Source organism: Ictidomys tridecemlineatus, chromosome 2, assembly GCF_052094955.1.
Source record: "Ictidomys tridecemlineatus isolate mIctTri1 chromosome 2, mIctTri1.hap1, whole genome shotgun sequence".
NCBI classification, from domain to species: domain Eukaryota; kingdom Metazoa; phylum Chordata; class Mammalia; order Rodentia; family Sciuridae; genus Ictidomys; species Ictidomys tridecemlineatus.
In genome coordinates this window covers 34,669,680-34,690,881 of record NC_135478.1, presented here as the reverse complement: position 1 = coordinate 34,690,881, position 21,202 = coordinate 34,669,680, and the positions used below count along the sequence as shown (strand labels likewise).

General features: G+C 42.2%; 1 protein-coding gene across 1 annotated transcript in view; it reads left to right on the top strand.

Annotated features, from left to right (window-relative positions):
- The window catches only part of Rarb (retinoic acid receptor beta), a 707,451-nt gene that overhangs the window by 602,976 nt on the left and 83,273 nt on the right, over nt 1-21,202 (top strand). Inside the window, 1 exon segment of the mRNA XM_078038286.1 lies at nt 11,532-11,673. Within this exon segment, the coding sequence (XP_077894412.1) occupies nt 11,532-11,673 (142 nt within the window).

Sequence of the window (21,202 nt, the reverse complement as noted above, 5' to 3'; positions counted from 1 at the left end):
AATAGGCAAAGGCACGAGCAGCTTTGAGGGGTGGGCAGCTCTAAAGGCTTTTGCTGACCATCTCAGTGCTGCCGGCCTATGATCTGGGGAGATACCCTCAGCATGATCAGACCTTAACCTGGAGTCCCCATGGTTTTTTTCCATACAAGGACAAAAATCCATTTTGAGAGCTGGAGCTCAAGCCATATTCCGCCAATAAACTCAGTGAGATTTTGCTCTGTCAGAGCAATGTCTGTGGTGAGGAGAAGCAGAAGGCCCCATCCCATAAATCCTGTTATTTTCCAGTTGTCCGACTTTTTGAAGACTTAAGTGTGAATGCCCGACTGGCTTCCTTCTCCTGCCCTCACATCCTCTCTGACTTCCTTTTTACTTCAGGTTCAAGATTTTTATGCCGCGTATAAAAATAAGGGAGGAAAAAATTCCATCGGGAAGGTTCCAAACTGATTCTGAAAATTAGGTCAATTTGAAAGAAATACACCCAATTGTGGACAAGCATTTTTTTTTCCTTTGCTGTACTAATTTAGGTCCTTCATGTCATAAAACAGTGCAAGTACATCATAATTATTGGTGTCTATGAAAGGCCTTTGAATTGTGCAATATGCAGAGTTGCCATGGCGATGTGCATTGTCACCAACCAGCGTGTTATGATAGAGCTGAGCCCCGGCTTTGTTGATGGCGAATGTTGCATACCAGACTTCTTCGAAAAAGACATTTTAAAATTCATGCTGTTTGGCAAGGAGCTTAAGTATATTCGAGCATGTTTTGACTCTTTCCTTCTGCTGAACCCCCTTACCCACCCACCTTTTCAGTGCAGATGAGAATCTTTAATGTGGGTCCAGATAAGATTTACTAATTAATGTGAAAACCAACAGGGGTCTGCTAACTGCTGGGGCTGAAGCTTAGGAGCTATTTTGGTGCATTTTCTCAGCAAAAGTAATTGAGAATTTAAAATCTTAAGATGCATTGGCTTCTTGCCCTGTTATATTTAGAGTAATCCTGATAATAAATCGGTAACTATGGGTTTCACTGTGGAAGGGCACAAAATAACTGACCCAAGTAATCTAGAAAACAGATGTCTTCAGTTGTTTTAAAGTAAACTCTGAAGACCAGATTTAAAGAAAGCTCTGTGGAGCCCAGTGAAATCTTCCATTTTAGGGGGCTTTTCCGCTCTGTCCCTGTGGGTTATTTTCCGGCTACCTCATCTCCCCTCAATGTAAACTCTCGAAGAAAAGTGAAGGGGGTCCCCAGATATCATCTTTGTCATATCCACCCTCCTGTCCAACAACACTTCTCTGGATAATCAATGAACTGCTGAACCCCATATTCTTGACCTACTTTTTAATTCTTCCTTCATTTCAATGGTCCTCCAGTGGGGTTCAAGGACACCATAGAGGTCTTTGAGTGAACTTCTGGGCATCTTCTTGAAATTGTGCCTAGATGTGTGCACTCTGTGGGAGGAGATTTTTGTCCAATTTTGAAAACACTCTTTGTGTTCTTCTTGGCCCCCCTGGCCCCACTCCCTCAGCTCCCAGAGTCCCTTCCACGGGAAATAAAGTGCGGTAGTGAAACATAAAATACCTCCCCAAAGGTTTTCCTTTCTGGCTCTTGCTGAGGTAGTGGAATTTCTCAGAGGCATCCCAGGGGGATCCTGAGGAGAAGAAGTGTGACTGTGGTGACTACTTAATTCCGTCTGATCCACAGTCTTTAAACAGCCCGTAAGGTCAATCAGAGGAGACGACAGACTGCCAGAGATTTCCAGAGCCTTGTGAAGGAAAAAGGCTGCAAACTCTTGCTATAGATTATTCTAGAGTCGGGGCTGGCTGGGTAACTTGCAGCTGTCCATGTATAATGAAAATGCTTTTCCCTTGTTCACAAGTGATTTCAAATTCCAAGACAGTGACAGCAGAGCAGTAAACCAAGTACAGGGTCCTTCTGAATAAGGGACCCTATCAGGCTGCATGGATAACACACCCTGAAGCCAGCCTTGCCCAGGACAGACCACTTCACCTTTTAACAACAGTTTAACTAGCACTGTTTAGTGGCCTTAGGAAACGGTCTCCCTGAAAATTTTGCTTTCAAACGGTTGATCACCAAACCTGCTGGATTCCATGCCTACCAATTAGAATGGGATTATGATAATCAGACTGGTATTATACCTGGTCTTTTTTTTTTTTTTTTTGAGAATGAATTTAGCCAAGGTCATGCTTTGGAAATATAAAAAGACATTTCTTTTCCACTTAAATTAAAAGGTATTTTACCCAAGTGAGTAATCTCTCTGTAACGTTCAGTTGGTTTCCAGTTTATATCACCCAGTAGCATTTCTTCTCTGGATCATGTTCCTCTAAAACAGAGCAGCATCAGCTGAATGCATTGGCTCTGGGTCTTTCCTGGGACATCATCGGCTTTGGAAGTTTAGACCTTGGTCTCTGACAACGTGCGTTCACGTTCTCAATGAAGAACGTGGGGCCGCTTGTTTCCATTGGTATTCCCAGGGAGTTTTAATTAATTGAGGATTAAAAGGATTGAGCGCTGTGGCCTCTGGATCTAATAGGGTTTGAGCTCTCTGGGGTTCACCTGACAAAGTCCGGGAAAATGCGGTAATCGTGCTCTTCCTGGAAAGATTAGTTCCCACAGAGACAATGTTTTTTTGCTAAATCTGTAATCACTGCCTTCTTTAGAACCCTCTTCTCAGGCATCTCACATAAAATAGGGCCAGAGTGTGTGCCGAGGAAGCTTCTGATCCAGGGGTGCTGAAAGGCGACAGGGAGGCCTAAAATGTACAGTCAGGTTCTGAGGGACAGGACCCAAGACTCCTTCCAAGTGAGCAGCAAGAGGTGCCATGGAATCACAAGAAACCATGGCAGTTAGGGTGACCGCTCTTCCCATGGTCATTCATCTATGCTGAATTCCCAACCCTGGGACCAAGTCCGGGTGGAGAGGGATCTATTTATTTATTTATTTTAGGGGGGAAAAAAAAAAGCGACTCTGAACCTCTACCCCTCGGGACGACTCGGCTTTCTGGTTTGGAGTATGAGTTCTGTGTTGTTTTCCTTTTCTGGCCCCCTGAGTCTGGGTCCCCTCCTGAACTTGACTTTTTCAACGCTCTTTGCCTTAGGCTGGTGCCCACCCTCCCTGCTTAGGCGGGAAGCTCTCTGTCATCAAAATAGGAGGCTGTTTTTCTACTTTCTCCCTCCCTCTCACCCATTGTCTTTCCATGGGGTGAAAAGGTCTTCACTTTTCCCTCTCTCTCCCCCCCAAATCTGGCTATTAATAACTTTTCAGATGTTGTCACGCATAGACTTCCACTCACTCCGGAGGGCGTTTTTTTGTTTGTTTAAGGCAACGTGTTTCCTGGTCTCAAAAAACTAGGCTTCCCAAAGTGGCTGTGATGGGATTATTCCAAACTCACCTCCCACTGGCAGCAGCTTTGCTTCTGGCTGGAAAGGGGGGCCCTCCGCTCAGCACCAGCCCCAGTGCTACTGCACAGGCTGCAGGCTTGCTGGTGGGTGGAGGAGTACCTGGGGCAGTCACCTGGCTGCTTTTTAATTGAGATGGGGTGGGAATCTTTGCCTCCTGATAGCCAAGGAACAAGGACCAAGTAAGGCCCCTTGCCTTCTTCCTCCTCTTTCGATCTAGAAGGAGAAATGACCCTTTTGAACTTTGCATGGGATAGAAATTAACTCAGCAGCTGCTCAGTTCAAATAGATGTGCTTCCCAAACTGCTTTTGGGGTGAATGTCTCCTGACCCAATACGCTTTTTATGACTAGATATGGTGCCAAATCGTCTTTCTGAAAAAATAAAAAAGTTTTTTTTTTTACTTAGTGTCTTTCTTCAAATAATCATCATGCATTCCACACATGTTAAACTTAATGTAAATGGCTGTACGGCTAAAAACAACTTCCAGATAGAATAGCACAGTATGAACCCTCACCAGCAACTGTATAATTAAGTATGAGTCAGCACATTGCACTGTTATCTCAGAAAGCAAGGATTCTTGGGCTACATTCTTGCCCAGACCCAAGGGCCAGCTCAGCTATTGGGTATTTGTATTGGTACCAGATCTCAATTTGTGCTTCAATATGTGCATAAATACATGCATGATTGAGTCAAAGACACAGAGTCCCAGAATAATCTTAGCAGAATATGATTCTGATTCTGACCCTGTCTTTTCTTATACAGATGGGTTTAATATATCCCTAATAAATGTATGGCATGCCTTCAAGACCTTCCCCAGTCCAAACATTAGCCCTCTCTTCCAGTTGTACCTTACACACACATACCCCAACATTGCACCTCAGCCAACTTGGGCCACTGTCCATTCCTGTGTTTCCTTACCTCCTGTGTTTGCTTACGCACAGTATTCCTCTTGGGGAAAAGCCTGCCATTCAAATACGGCCCCTTCATTAGAGCTGGGATAGGGTGCCAGTTCCCCTTTAATTCACTTGAACTCCTGTGGCCTTAATTTGCTCAGTAAATACTTGATACGTAACTACTAGGCACTAAAAGCTATACCGGGCATCTCTTCGCTTTTTATTTCCATTAAAGTTCTTATCAAACAGGTTTGTGGCATTTGCTTGACAGTGTTCACTTGTCTTTGTTTCTTATAGATTGAGAAACATAGGACCACACCTCAGATATATTTGTGTGCCCACAAGAAAGCCTGCCACATCCACCAACTGATGGGCACAAGCGATTGCATCAATAAGTGAATGAATACAGAGATGGCTTTGAGAATCATGAGATTGCCTACCCACAAGAGCCTATGTTGCTCAGAGATTCAGAATACTGTTTTATTCTGTTTGGGAATTTTAATTCTAATCACAAAGTGTATATGGGAATTCTCTCAAAACAAAATTTTGAGAAAAGGGGCTTTGTCGTAGTAACAATCACTACCATCAATTAGGCACTTGGTGTGTTTCAGGCCTTGGGCTCATTTTGCATGAGTTCCCTTGTTGTCATTCTCTGTTTGTAGGTGAAGAAATTGAGGCTTAACTCAATTAAGGCCCCAGAGGTAGTTAATGACAAAGTCAGAATTCAAATTCACATGTACCTGAACATACTAGACACTAGCCTACCTAATTCCCACTTGGTAGACTAGTATCTAAACCAACAAAAGTCTTCCTCTTTGGGAGAAGGTGGAGAATGTGGTGCATGATAACATCTGAGAACTAAGGTGACATAGGCCCTGTGCGGGGTGGGGTGTAGGGGGACCCAGAGCATGATTGGAAAGTACTAGAAGTGAGAAGAGGGCTCAACTTGGTCCCATGTCAAAGTGCCAAGACGAGAGGGAGCTGAGTCACTTTTCTCCATGTCCTTTGCTGATTTGAGATTTAAGACTAGTTCATTAAAGGAATTAGAAATGAAAAGTCCTTAGGTATAGGAGGATAGTTAGGCATAAAAGAGAGAAAGTTGTCTTTTCTTTGACTTAGGATTGTTTCTGTTGGGTAGACAATAGAGGATGTGTTAGAACAATGGCACTTCATACCCCCAGGGTGAGGGGAAAGGAATCTAAGTAGGAGGTGAGCATTATTCTATGATTATAGTTCATATATGAACCAAAACAGCTCTCATCTACATATTTGGCCTTCTTCACCATATGAGGGTCCCCATCTTTTTGGTTAGACTCCAATTCTTCGATACCGAGATCAAGAGAGCATAAGATAAGAAAAGGTTGAAAAAAAATCTGTGGTTAGAAAATGCAGCTCAGTTGTTCAGTTATGTCTGTGTTTGATGCAGCTCTATCTTCTTGATCTGGATGATTAGTGTTAATTGTGTTACTGGCTTTAACTGTCACAAAGAACAGAAGTCATGGTTAGTCAAGAGGATTGTAAATGGACCAACAAGTCATAATTAACCACCCAAAGTCCTGTTTAACCAATAGATATAATGACTGATTAAAAGAAAGCCTGAGTACCTAATAAAAGGTAGGATTGACAACACAAGTCATAGTTAAACCTGCTCAAGTCGTAGTTAAGCAAGTACCCACTGACAAACTGGATCACTACTTGAATCAGTGGGTCTTCCACTAATGTCAGAAATCTTGTGGTTTGGTTTCTTAGGTACAGGTAATAGCATCCTTGAGCGATAAGTTTAGGATTGAGGAATATTTTAAAGAACTAAGGTATAACAAATCCAGGACTGTCATGCCGACTCTGGTTATAGCTGGGACTTTATTCAATCAACCAACCACTAGCTATTGAATATATACTATTTCTCAAGTTCTCTCCTAGCCCTAGGATACTCATGTGACATCTACTAATACTTTTTTTACTAAGCTGAAAATCGAAACACTTTCCACCAGTTGTTGGGCCAACTATGGCCTTGTGTCTTTCCCTTACCCCACCCATATCCATTGTCTTCATTTGGGGGAAGCCATCCTGGGTACTGCCTGGAGGCCACCAACTTGTCTGCTATAGTTTGTGGGAGCTGACCTCCCTGCCCATCCTTCTCCCCGGCAGAGAGGCATGGATAACAGCAGGGAAACCAGCTCCCTTGATGGTGGCACTGTGCACCCTAACCAAACATGCATAGTGCCTGAGCTCCCAAAGGCTGCGACCACTGACTGCAGACTGGAGTTCCCTGATGTCACCCATGTAACCTCTACAGTAGAGTTACTATTTTTAAAAAATATTTTTTTAGTTTTTGTTGGACACAATTCCTTTATTTTATTTATTTACTTTTACGTGGAGCTGAGGATCCAACCCAGGGCCTCGCATGTGCTGCGTGAGCGTTCTACCGCGAGCCACAACTGCAGCCCAGTAGAATTACTATTTAATACTGTTTATTTATTTTTTTTTGAGGGGGGGGGATAGTGGGGATTGAACTCAGGGGCACTCGGCCACTGAGCCACATCCCCAGCCCTATTTTGCATTTTGTGTAGGGACAGGGTCTCATTGAGTTGCTTAGGCCTTGCTTTTTGCTGAGACTGGCTCTGAACTCGTGATCCTCCTGCCTCAGCCTCCTGAGCCGCTGGGATTACAGGCGTGCACCACCGTGTCTGGCTATTCCTTAAGTATCACATTTGAATAGTGTAATACGGAACAAAAAGCAAAATACCAAGGATACCTGAAAGAGGGAGTCTTTGGTATCTTTAAATCCACTAGGCATGGCTTCCTTGACATGAGGGTACCTTACAGAAGGTTCCTAGGTTCAAGAAAAATTAAGAAGTAATGACATGGTGTCAGCAGCCCTAGACAAGTTTCAGAAAACCAGGTCCCCAGGCTTCTCACTACAGGCCATAGGGACAGTATGGAAGTGTTCAGTATCAACCCAGCCACAGATATCTGCCTGAGGTACTTCCTGATGACTCAGCTCTAAGATAAATGCAAAGCCCTCTTGTTGGGCTCCTTTTAGGTCTGGATTGGTCTTAAAATTTTTAAGTATTCTTGCCTTCCAAGTAGAAGGTCTCTTTGCCTTAGCCTTCTCCCACCCGTTCTTCCTTGGCCATTTTCTTTTCCCGTAGAAGCTCCCTTGATTTCACTCCCAAGCCATTCCAACTCATGGCTCCCTGTTGTGGCGACACACTTGGGGTTCAGAAATGTATAGCTGGAAAGGATTTTGAAAATAAATTGCCCAGCCGATGGTTTAGGAGATGAGCAAGCTTAGCCCCTAGAGTTGGGACTCAGGAAAGTCCTCACAGTGGTAATGAGAAGGCTGCTGCCCAGGGGTTCAACCCCACAATTCCAGGGCTGTTTCTCTACTGCCTGCTCCCTGTCCTCACCCACAGCTCAGTCCTCCAAGAGGCACCCAATCCTTCCTGTCTACATGCTCAGCTTTTTGGTCTGTTCTCCTCCAGATGTGTCCACCCATCCATCTGCTCCAAGAACAGTCACGTTGGCATGTAGTTTGTACTTGGGAAGCCCATTTTGACATATGACAAATTTTGGATCAGAGTTTTGTTTCCCAACCTATGACGCTCCTCATTTTATTTTATTTTATTTTATTTTATTGAGGCTCCTAATTGTCGATGGGACACATCCATGACTTTCAATCACAATGAATCCCACTGTGAGAAACTTTATTCATTCTCAGAATTCCTCAAAGAGAAAGTCTTATGTCAGCCCTGATATGTCTCTAACACCTGCTCAGCTCCCATTTCAGCAAGGAGTGAGGAGGCCCGGGGCTCCTGGCCCTTCAGTAGATCCAGTATCCAGTGAGAGTGAAATAACATCTGAATATTGTATTATTTGACTTTGTTTTATTTATTTTATGAGTACCTTCTCATGTGGACACTTGGCGCTGGTTTTCCAATTAAGCCAGAGATGAAAATTTTCCATTTTGAGTCATGTTAGAAGAAAAGGGAGGTGTCAGCTTACATAAAAATATTAAATATTAACAGAAAATATTAAATAATGGGAATGTGCCCTATCGCCCATCATCACTGGATCCTCTAAGCAGTGTTCTCCCGGGGAGGAAAGTTTATTTTATACTTTGCAAGAGGAGAAGGCTTTGTTGGATGCAAACTTCTTTGAGACTCAGAGGACATTTCTGTTTACCCAAACTGTGCATAAAAATACCTTACCACTTACATTTTAGTCAGCAAGAATTCTACCACGGTGGAAATGATTTACTGAAACGTAGACCTTCTCCTGAAATCCTGCCAAATATCTGATTTGGAAAACCAAGAAGTCCTATTCAGTTTCTGTCGTCATTGTTACCGAGCCACACGGGCTGGCTAATGAGTGACATATAAAGTTCTTTAATTCTCTCTCCTTCTCTTCTTCTCTCACTTGAGCATCATGAGATTGTTTTTCTCTGCTCCCTGGTCACTCATGAAGAATTTGCTGAACTGAATATTAGGTTTTTAATAAACAGGGAAGGTCACCTTTGCTCTGCCACACCTTTTCCACATGTACACAAGAGGCCAGACCTCTCCTTCTGGCCCTGCTTTTTGGCACAGGAGGAATGGAAGTTTCTGTAAATTGAGTTTGTGCATCTGGAAGCCAAAAGCGGTCCTGTGGGTATTTCTTGCAGGGGAAGGCAGGTTTTGAGGTGACCACTCCACAGAGAGTCCGTCAGGCTTTTTAGAATACTTGTAACCCAGTATTTTAGATTCTGAGCCTATTTGTAGCTCCAGAGATATAAAAATAAACTGTTTTCTTGGAAAATGTCTGTGTAGGGAGGAGGACAGGGGGACAAGAGTTGCAATCTTACACCAGGCTTCCAGGCAGTTGCAATTGAACCATGCCAGTAAAAATATGTGTATTTAGACACTAGAATCCGAGGGTGCCCACGGAAATATCCTACACAACGTGTGTTCCATGAGCTCTCCTTGTTAATGTGCTTTAGCTTTGTGCGTTCGTTGCTGGTTCTGGCTCCTGCAGTGTTAATGTACTACAGGGAAAGCAGTGCTCAGATGCTGAGGCTTACTTTCTACTCAGTACATCCACTGGTGTGTTTTCTTCATTCAGAAGAATTATTTCTTGCATAGGTCTAGTCATGTCACAACTGATAAAGTGAAATCCTGGCTTTTAATACATAGTGCAACAGAGAGGCTTCTGTTGGGTGATTAAAACAGAGAAAATATATGGGAGAGGGCAGTGGTTCACGATTGTAATCCCAATGGCTTGGGAGGCTGAGGTGGAAGGATCGCAAGTTTGAGTCCAGCCTCAGCAACTTAGAGAGGACCTAAGCAACTTAGCAAAACCCTGTCTCAAAATAAAAAATAAAAAGGGCTGGAGATGTGGCTCAGTGGTAAAGTGCCCCTGGGTTTAATCCCCAGTAACAGATAGAGAGAGGGAGAGAGAGAGAGGAAGAGAGACAGAGAGAGACAGAGAGAGAGAGAGAGAGAGAGAGAGAGAGAGAGAGAGAAGATAGCAGATAGCAGATATACCCTTCACCACTCATTATTTATTCATCTGTGATTTCAATAAGCATCACTTGATTATCCATCATCTGCCAAGCAACATGATAGATGGGGGAGGGAAAGAGAACATTAAAAACCCTTGCTAGTAGACTCTCAAGTCTGCATTAATCCATCAATGCTTCACAGAAATCAGGATAAATCTTTTCTTTTGTCAAAATATAATTTTCAAAAGTTAAAAAATAAAAACCAAGATTATTCAGTAAGCACATGTCAAAAATGTATCTAACTCCTTGATGAGGGAAATAGTAGATGTGAAGGCTGGTTCAAAGGATGGTAGGAGAAAAATACCTGGGTAGGCAGGTAAGTAGATAGGTGTGGTACAAGGAAAGAATGCAAAGTTCTGGGGCTGGAGTTGTGGCTCAGCAGTAGAGTACTTGCCTACCACGGGCGAGGCCCTGGGTTCGATCCTCAGCATCACATAAGAATAAAATTAGTTAATTAAAGATATTGTATCTTGTATATATATATATATATTGAGAGAGAGAGAGAGAGAGAGAGAGAGAGAGAGAGGGAACGCAAAGTTAGATGCAAATGTTGTTCTGTCCTCCAAGACAATAAAATAATAATCTTAAGAACTATTTTTCATCTGGGCAGAAATCCTTTGTACTTACACTAGACAAAAACTTGTGTAATTTGCCAGTCCTCTGCAATTTTTATAGAGTCTAGGTCAAGGCTGGAGGTATAGTTTCATGACAGAACACTCACCTAGCATGCACGAAGCCCTGGGTTCAATCCCCAGTACCACCTAAATCAATAAATAATATTTTAAACAATTAGAATCTGGATTCGCTCAGTAGTAAAAAGTATGTCAAACAAAGTTTTAATTCCAAAGATCATTCAGTGCCCTTCAGTGGGCTTGTCAGTTAGTGCTGCTGTACAGTGAGTGCTGCCCAGTAGAACTTTCTGCAGTGATGGAATTATTTTGTGTGTGGTTCAGTGCAGCAGCCGTCAGCCATGTGTGCCTGTTGAACATTTGAAATGTAGCTAGGACAACTGAGGATCTAAATTTTTGTTTAATATTCATTTCATAATTTTGATTTAAATAGCCACATGTGACTAATGGCTACCAAATTTGATGGCACACCTCCAGTGTGCCACTAAATAGGCAGACATTCATTTTTATTCTCTGTTTTCAATTTTGGATGATTCTTTTTCTAAACACTCCGTAGATTAAATCGTATTTTAGAAGTTATGATAGAAGCTAAATACATGAAAGAACTTGGAGAAGACTCCTTGAAAAGACCTGATTCTTGCAAGATGCAAATAATTTCTTTTGCAGATGCAATGCTTCGTATATTGGGTGTGTTGGTAGCGGGTTCACCTGAAGTTGTTCTGTTCAGCAAGAGAGCTAGTTAAGCTCAGGCAGTTTGGAGGGATCCCAACTCTGCATGATGTTTTCCAAATGAATCAGCTTGGTATTCATTTTCTTTTAGCAAGATAATAACGGTCTTGTCTAGTTTTGATTAAAAGGGGCTTTTGGGTTTACAACAAAGGGAGAGCTATTAATATTTCACAAGAGTTTTCAGGTTTTAATAAGTTAACTTTTCTGCTGCCCTCACTACATTACTCAAAGAAAAAAGCAGTGAATGCCTTGGTAAGGTTGGGTCTGATTTCTCATGAAACTGAGCTGTTTCACTTAGTTTCTCATCCTCTTCTGGCTTACAGGGCTTTTTCCGCAGAAGTATTCAGAAGAACATGATTTACACTTGTCACCGAGATAAGAACTGTGTTATTAATAAAGTCACCCGGAATCGATGCCAGTACTGTCGACTCCAGAAGTGCTTTGAAGTGGGAATGTCCAAAGAATGTAAGTGGAATCTCAAAAAAAGTTTTTCCCCCCTGTTTGCCTTATCTATAAATATATTTGCTCAGCTTCCAAAGTCAAATCATGAAGGACGACAGTATGTAAAATTCATACATGACACTAATGATACATGGCCAAGGGTAGGTATAAACAGAGGTGGCCTGAAAGTGGAGTAACTATGGAGATTTTCAGATAAAACTTGAGTGGCAGTTGGTGGAAGGCAGGAGTCAGGTGCTGTGGAAGGCAGATTTGTATTCAAAACAGTTACTCTATATATGGCAGAGCTGCGAGTAACCCACACATACGACAAGCCACTTGGTGACTCCATTTCCTTAATCTTGACAGTGGGAATAAGGATCTTTGTACCAGCAAGGATAAAAATGAAGCCGAAAAACATGAATATAAGCAGAAGTACTAATTTGCCCAACTTTGGATGGGAAGGAGCGTTATCACTTTCATTTCACAAGAAACATTTTGAAATGTGGGGCATTGACATCTTCCCCCAACTTGATTTTAGCTTCTTTCTTCCAAGTCACCTCTTTCAAGCGATAATACATTGTATTGATGCAAGAGAAGATTCTAATAAAGTAAACGTTGGTTGTGGGTCCATGATCGTCTAATAATGGGGACTTGAAATACACACGCTTTAACATGGACGAGAATATATAGGCTACAAAAAATTTTTCATTATTCGCGTTCTCCCTTGGATGCTTTCAAATGTAAGAAATAAGAAAGGGAGAGGTGAATAACTTGACGAGGCTAAGGAAGTCATAGGGACGGGTGGCAGGTGAAGAAGCACTTTCTGATTCCTTCCATCACCTGGCAGTTTGTGAAGGCCCACTGTGTGTGTGAATCTCTGGACTGGGTGCTGTGCGGGGACTTTGGAGTTGCCTGAGGTGTGCTAGCATCCGATCAGAGTGTGGGAGGAAAAGCCCAGGCACCCCGACCCTGATCCTGTAATGGGTTTAGAAGAACCAGGTAATAAATCAAGAATTCCTTGATTTGTAACCTGGGAAATGAGATCCTGGGGAGAAGTCTGACCAAAGAGCGAAAGCAGTATTGTTCTGTACCAAGCAGAATTGTTCTGAGGGTGTTAAGCTAAGACTGGCCTTCTGCTAGGAGCTGCGACTCAGGGACTGCAATGGATATATATATATATATATTTTTTTTTTTTGGTAGCAGATGTTTCTTGCAGCCATCTTTTCTAACTGTACTCAGACTTATTGGGTTTCTACACTTTAGGGTTGGGTGGGATTAACTCTGTTGTCTCAAGGCAGTTCCAGCCTCTTCTCTCATCTGGCCACAATTGTCAGTGCCTTGTGTGAATAAGAATCCAAAGCCAGTCCAGGAGAAGGCAATTCCACACTCACACTCAGAATATTGGGATGGAAGCACCCTCCTCTCCAGTTACATGGAAACAGGGACGCGCATAGGTACCAGTGCCCGATAGCTCTGCTCCCCACTCCAGGAGAAGTCCACCCCAGGACAAAGCAGCTGTGCATAGGAAAATGGAAAGAAAGATATTAAGCCCTTAATAGCATCCTCCAATGGCTCAACCATTGGGCCGGGTGAAGCACTGCCTCCAGGCCATTTGGTTCTATTTACCTAGAAGTACCCATTAAGGCCTTTGGAGATGGGCTCCTGGTCATTTTTAGATTCCCCGCGAGCAAGAATAGGCTAGGTCATTAGTCAGGGAAGCATGCAGCGTGGACTGTTCCCTGAAGGACAGTTTTCCTGCAAGTTTTCATCCAGTTTCCTTTGACCTCTTCAAACTTAGTCGCTATTGAATTATTTGAAATCAATGAATGGGAGATTTGAAGCTAATATTCAATTATCTCTGGGCCCACATTCTAACATGAGAGAGAAAAGCATGACCTGAAATATTACCAGATTATTTCTAGGCGTGGACCTCACAGGATGGTCACCTCATGCTCCACTTTTGGTCTGACGTTCCGTACCCGTGGATGTCGACACTGCCTTTTGTGGGAGAATTTCAGTTCCAACTGAAATTATAAATGAGTAAGCCAGATGTGAATTCAGGGAAAATCAGTCCTTTTGCATTTATTTGGTGTGGGCCAGAGACCCATTTCCTGCTTACATTACTTAAAACCCATATCCTGCTGCTCAGTAAAAACTGGCAGCTTGGTTGGCAATTAAAAAAAAAATAATGTTTACACCCACAGGAAAACTCTAGCTTCAACTCTCAAGGAACTTATCACCTTAATTAGATTTAAAAATATAGAAATGGGAAGAAAATGGGATCATTATGTCCAAGTACACAAAAATAAATGTTTTTTTTTTTCTTGGAAGGAAATTGAAGGGGAAATCAACACTTGGTGTATAAGAATTGAGAGTCTAATAGAATATTTTTAAAGTTGAAACAGAGGGAAGCAGGCAAATATGAGAATCGGTAACCAATTATACCACGGTATACGTCACTGCAATGAACCCAAGATGAATAGATCCTTACAGAATGTGAGAACTGAAAAGGGAGCTTGGAGATTGGTTTTCACTCCCCTCTTATTTGACATACAAGTACAGCGGGACCCGGAAAGGCGAACCTGTTTTCCCAGCAATCTCTGGCTAAAGACAGAACCAAGTCCACAATTCAAGTCTGCCCCCTCTCCTCACCCTTTTTCTGCCACAGAAGAATCAGCAAGATTCTGTCCTTTCCCTAGGACATGCCAATATCATGAGTATGTATCAGAACCCCTTGGATTTAACCCTCACAGATGTTTTGTGGCATGTAGGCCTCCTTCTCTGGAAGATCTTCCCTGTGGCTGGCTATGATGGACACCAGAAGTGCCCGGGTGGTCATCTATCTGGCAAAGGGAAAGGCTCTTAGGTCCTGAGCATCCCTCAAAACCTAGAGATGCATCCTCACGGGTCTTACTTGGGTCATATACCCAGCTATGGGTGCATTGCTTTGTCCAGGAGGTAGAACATTGTCATTAGCTAGGTGTGGATCGTGAGTCAGACCCCCAAGCCTAGAGTTAAGATTGATTCCACCTAAATCATATGGGCCAGAGTATGCAGAACTGATCCTCATTGAGGGGTCAGAAGGACAGGAAGTGTGGCTAGGTGGTACAGCACTGGCCGAGCATGCATGAGGTATGGTCATAGCTAACCAAAAAGAGTGTTCTCTACGTCCCAAGTACGGCACTAACCACCTTTCATGCTGCATCCCATCTGTCCTGATGGCAGTCCTAGGAGATAGTTCATTTATAATTCTTCCCCTTTCCCTTTTGGCAATTGTAGAAGCTGAGACACAGAGAGGTTATTTACCTTGTTCAAGATAACACAGTTAGTAAGGGGCAGTGCTGGGGTTTAGATCAAGGCAGTTTGATGATAAAGTCTGTATTCAAACCGAAATATATACTACATGCCATAAAAAGCAGGTTTTAAAACTCTGAATTACTTTTTCTACTCTATTTTATTGCCAGTGGTTAATAAAACAATAACCACACTCCTTGTTTTATATTAGAGATGTATTCCCTAGAAAATCATGTGCAAATTTAATTCTTATAGATCAAATTTGATTTTAAACGTGTAAGGGGATTTACTAGTAAAAGAAATCCTTTAACATGGCCTATTAGAAAGCTAGGATTATTTCTACATTTTCCTGTTTTGTAAATGCTGGTTGATTTAACTTATATTTTCCAAGGGCTTTATAGAGTCAGGGAAGCCTTTAAAAAAATTTTTTTTTCTTTTCTTGCAGAGGAATAGTTGTCTGTCAGAGTGTGGAATTTGAGAGTGGTAATGGCAAGAGGGAAAAAAAAACAATTTTTAGCAGCATTCTAAAAGTGGTGCAAAAATTTATGAAGAATTGGAGAAGGAGGCAAAAGAAGCAAAATGAGCCCATGTCTAGTGATGAGCTTCTCCTGGTGGGGCAAGAGGCTTGTAACAATGCAACAACCCTGAGTCAAAACAAGAAATAAAAAAACCAGAAATGATATATGATGCTCTAACATTTAGGATTGCGAAAGAGATGTCCAGGTATCCAGCTTAGGATACAGATGGACAGCTAATTGTCCATGATGTGGAAGGAGGTTTAAGATGATGCATTTGGAGACTATAGGAAGAAGGCCCTAGAAAGCTCCATCCTATGCAGTTACAAAAATTCAAATGAATTGTTTGGATCCTTAAGGAAGGCGTTAGCAATTTTTTTTGGTACTGGGGATTTAACCCAGGGGGAGTTTCCCACTGAACTACCTCCAGTCCTTTTTATTTTATTTTTTTATTTTGAGACAATTTCTCATTAAGTTGCTTAGAGCCTTGCTAAATTGCTAAGGCTGGCCTCAAACTTGCAATCCTTTTGCCTCAGACTCCTAAACCACTGGGATTATCGACATGCACCACTGCACCTGGCTAGGAAACTTTTTATTTATTTATTTATTTATTTATTTATTTTTAGGACTAGACTTTTTAAAAATGTTTGAAATTTTAGAAAACATTTTTGGCTTTGTGGAGGATGTGATCCCTGCCATTCATAACACCAAAGCAGGCATAGAAAATATTTAAACAAACAAGCAGTCATAGAAAATATTTAAACAAACAACCAACAGTATTTAAACAAATATTTGAACAAAACATTTGTTTAACTTTATTTGACTTTAAATAAAACTTCATAAATAAAACTTTATAAAAACAGGACAAAGGGGTGGGGTTTGGGTTTGGCTGACTGGCTATAGATAGTATAGCAACGTCTCTTTTAAGAGGTGGGTCTAGTACCTGTGTATTCCACTTATGGCTGCTTGTCATCTCCATCTGTGCTCTCTAGTGGACACCATGCTTCTAGCCACACTGGAGGGCAAGTCTTATATTTTCATTAGTACCCAACTCCTCCTCCTCCAGGGGAACTCCAAGTGACTGTAAAATGTCATTTCCTCTGTGAAGCCTCCCCTCCACCCCACCCAACTCATGGAGGCATTGTTCTCCCCAAGTACGTCCCAGATTCCCCCTGGACCACAAACTCATTATATCACAGAGTCATTCTTCCCACTTCAGATAGCTTTCCTGGCTTGTTTATAAACTCCCAAAGTATCCCTCTCTGCCTTTTGGCTAAAATCAATGTAGTGTTCAACTCCTGAAAAGTAAGCCTTACGCCATCTTCTCCTTTTAACCTCAAAACTTAGCACCCTGCTTTGCTCAGTAAACTTAGATTGGTCAGGTGGTTAAATGTGGCCTCCCCCCCCCCCCCCCGAAAGCCCAGCTTCTTTCTGGTTTTATTTTCTGAAAAGTCACCAGACACACAATTCTGGGTGTGTATCTATTCAAATAGTCCTCACTCACTTATCTGTTGAATAACAGAACAAGTTATTCCACTTCTCTAGGCTGGTGGTTTTCTACCTGGAACACGAGTATTGACCAAGAGCCCAGGCGTGGCCTGAGAATTGATGCTTTTAAATCCTGTTTGGACAACAGCTTCTCCACCAACGGCTTCCTCTTTCCAGTTCCCTCCCTGGAAGACACGAGATCCTCTGGCCTGTTTGCCAGTGAGCAGGCGTCTTGTTTAACTGTGTAAGGTGAAAGCCCAGCTGAGCAGAGCAGCAGAGAGGGGCAAACGGAAGGGCTCGGGGCTCACCTTTGCCACAGCTTGGCTACCAAATTGCTCAAGGGGACAAGAAGCAGGGCCCTGGGCCAGGCTGCATATGGGGATCCAGGGGTCCAGAGGAAGATGGAAGACAGGAATTAGGGCAGAATCATGCTTTGTGAGCTGTGAGGAAGGGTTAGTAGTGGATCCTGAGGGCCTCTAACCTTTGAGCAGGTTCCTATTGGCCACTGTCCTCTCAGGTTAGAGGACACACCTTGCGCTTATAACAAACTTGCTATGGGAGGTACCACCCATGATCTATTTCTACTTTTCTTTCTGAAAACCGCAGATTCGCCAAGGGAACCTCTTTCTATTGCTTTTTGTGATTATATGTATGTGGCTTATGTCCTTGAGTGGTGGACAAAAGGTATCTTTGGTTTCGTTTGAGGATGCTATGTGTAGTATTTATTTCACAGCATATTATTATTGTTGTTCTCTGACAGCCTCATAAATGTATTTGTAGCATAGAGCAATTGAATTATCTCTGAATTTAAGAGTCCCCAAGCACTCATTGACACCCTCTCATTTGGGGCACATTGAGCTTAAAAACACTTTTTTTTTTTTTTTTTTATAAAGTCTATGAATGTCCCCTTGGGTCGACAGGATGGAATAAATGTGCTGCGTGCAGACGCTTAGAAACTTCTGCCAGAGAATTTTGTTGTTCTGGGCTTCTCTCTCATTTCCCGCTTAGTGTTAAACTTACATTAAAACAAACCTTTTGGAGCAAAGGCACTTAACCTCAGTTAAAATCACCTTTGCTGGTGTACCAATTATATTGATGTGCTCGTTGGTTCTACTGCTGGATTTTACTGGCTTAATAACAAGGAAATTCATATTGCAAGTTGCCCTGTGTACTTGGGAAATTACATAAAAATCATCATCAGGACACTTAATGTCTTTCTAATTTTAGTTTATTTCTTCATTTGTTCCCATGCTACATCCCAGCTTGTTACTGCATTTCCAAGGTTCATGGTGATCATTTGGTTCTGCCCCACAGAGATGTACCATTAACCCCCACCCCCACCCTCTCCTTTTGCTCCAAGACGCACAAATCCCTAAAGAGCACCCTCCCCCAAAAAATGTGTAAGTGAAGGCTGGAAACTTTGTATTTTTATATCTAAATATGTCATAGAAACTGGAAAATAAAAATCTGCTGTCCTTTTCTACTTGCCAAATGTCAATGTTTTCCTGCATCCGTCTAGGAGATTTAAAAAAAAAAAAAGTGGATCCCATTTGGGCATCAACTGACTAGTGATGTCAGAGCCACTGTGGGACTTCAGGCCCATTAACACGCAGACTGCAGAGGAAGTATTAAAATTCCTTCAGCTTTACTAACACATTTCTCCCTACTGCCTGTCTCCTAAAGAGGGGACACTCAATATATTCTCACCTTAGAAAAATGAGAGATTTCTGTTACACCACAGAACAGAGCAAGAGAAAGAATAAGGGGCCTTGAAGTTTAAACCTGAGCCAGGTTTCGATCTAGCCCTGCCCGCCAGCTATCTCCACTTGAGCCAATTGCATAATTTTGTTTCAACTGCAAAGAGCAAACTCACACGTGGATATTGTGCCAGCAACCGTGCAGGGTGGTTTTGTGGATCCGACTTCATGAGGGTAAAGCCTTTAACACCACGCCTGGCACACAGTCGGTGCTAAAAAGTGGCAGCCATTCTCTCAGATTCTTTGGTGGGGACACAGTTTTGTGCAGCCATTGCTGCCGGCAGAGCTTTTTGTTGTTATAACTACAGCCTTGATTTTACTTTTGGAGACAAGGGAAGAGAGGAACCTCCTTTGGGTTTTGAATTGTTTTTTTTTTAATACCACGATATAGATGGACAGACCCAAATATGATGTCAAAGCATTAAACGTGAAGTTGTCCAGCACGCTTCCTAAAAATAAATAACCACCTTCCTCAGCTACTGTAAACCGGGAGACAGATGGCTCATTTGCTGGGAGAGTCTGAGACATGTGTAATCAGAGAATGGGAAAGTATCCTGGTATCATGGAACCCAACTCCAGGGAGAAAACCGAACTAGGGTGTTAGAAAGGATGCTGCCCCCTTCCTGCATGAGTCATCTCAAGGTGAGGCCCTCAAGGTCTCCCAGGCAGTGCTGAGTCACCATGGAGGCAAAGCCTTCCCTCCCTCCTATTACCTTCCTTTCTTGTCTGATTTGGCACCTTCCATGTCTCCTCATGCTCTATTGGGGACTTTTGTGACCTTTGGATCTGTCATCTCCCCTCTCCAACCAAATCTTACTCACTCTTTGGCCTCTTCAGCAGGACTGTTTTTGCCGCCAGCCATTATGAGAAGAAAGCCATGAAGGACATCCTTGGTACCATGACAGTTGATGGTCGGTCACAAAGTACTTTACCAGAGGCACAGTGTCTGTGTCAGCTTTCTGTTGCTGTGACGAAGACCTGAGATAATCAACAGGAGAGAGAGGTTGATTTTGGCTCATGGTTTCAGAAGTTTCATTTCATGGTTGGCTGGTTCCATTGGTTTGGGGCATGTGGTGAGACAGAACATCATGGCAGGAAGTATGTGGTAGAGCAAAGTTACTTACCGCAGGGCCACCAGGAAGCAAAGTGAGAGAAAGAGAGAGAGGGAGAGAGAGAGGAGCGGCCTGAGTTCCCAATATCCCCTTTAAGGGCACACCCCCTAATGACCTAACTTCCTTCCACTAAGCCCCACCTCCTGAAGGCTCCACTGGTTACCATTAGTGTCACTGTGTAGACCGCAGCATCAACATTTGAGTCTTTGGAGGATATTTTATTTTATTTGTGTTTTTGGTACTGGGAATTGAACCAAGGAATGCTTTACTACTGAGCTACAGCCCTGCTCTTTTTATTTTTTTATTTTGAGACAGGGTCTCAGCAAGTATATGAGGCTCTGGCCTTGAACTTGTGTTCCTCCTGCCTCAACCTTCAGTTCTACAAATAGCAAATATTACTGGCCTGAACCACCATGCTTAGTTGGAGGACATTTTAGATCCAAAGTATAGCAGGAGCCCAAGACTTCAGGTGATTCTGTCTGGTGGCTAGGACAGCTATACTATTCATTCTCCATTTCTGAGACTCAAAGAGATAAGGAAACCTGCCTAAAGTCATACTGCTATACAACACCACTGCATCTTTTTTTTTTTTTTTAAATTTTTATTTATTTATTTATTTTAAAGAGAGAGAGAGAGAGAGAGAGAGAGAGAGAGAGAGAATTTTTTTTTAAATATTTATTTTTTAGTTCTCGGCGGACACAACATCTTTGTTGGTATGTGGTGCTGAGGATCGAACCCGGGCAGCACGCATGCCAGGCGAGCGCGCTACCACTTGAGCCACATCCCCAGCCCCAACACCACTGCATCTTAATTTCAATCCCAGAATTCTTTCATCTAGACTTTGCTTCTCTAACGGTGACGTTCTTGCATATGGTCAAGGCTACCTGCAAGTTTTTGGTTTCTTCACCCATATTTGCTCCTAAATCAAGTATGCTATCTTGTAAATATGATTTGATACATACACTAGTCTAATGCAGTAGTTTTCTATAAACTACACACAGTAATATGAAATATAATTTTAGAGCATGTTGAAGTTGGCATAGAATAGTATCAAGTTGTATGAAGTTATTCCCTATTCAATATTCATTTCATCTTTTATTACCAGTGAGAAAAATCTCAGATTTATGCCAGTATATCCTTAATTAATACTTTTCAAACTTTTCTTAATCTCTCTTTTTAACAGAAAAAAGATAGGCAACAATATGTAGGTAGGATTGAATTGTAATTATTTCAGAGATCTGCAAATGTTTTTTGAAATGGTTATACATGGTTAATATTTTCAACCTTTTAGGGCTATGTGGGAATAATTATAACTATTCTGCTCTTTCAGCATGAGAACTTCAAAATTGAGCATGATTTTATTCCAAGAAAACTTTTTTTTGCAAAA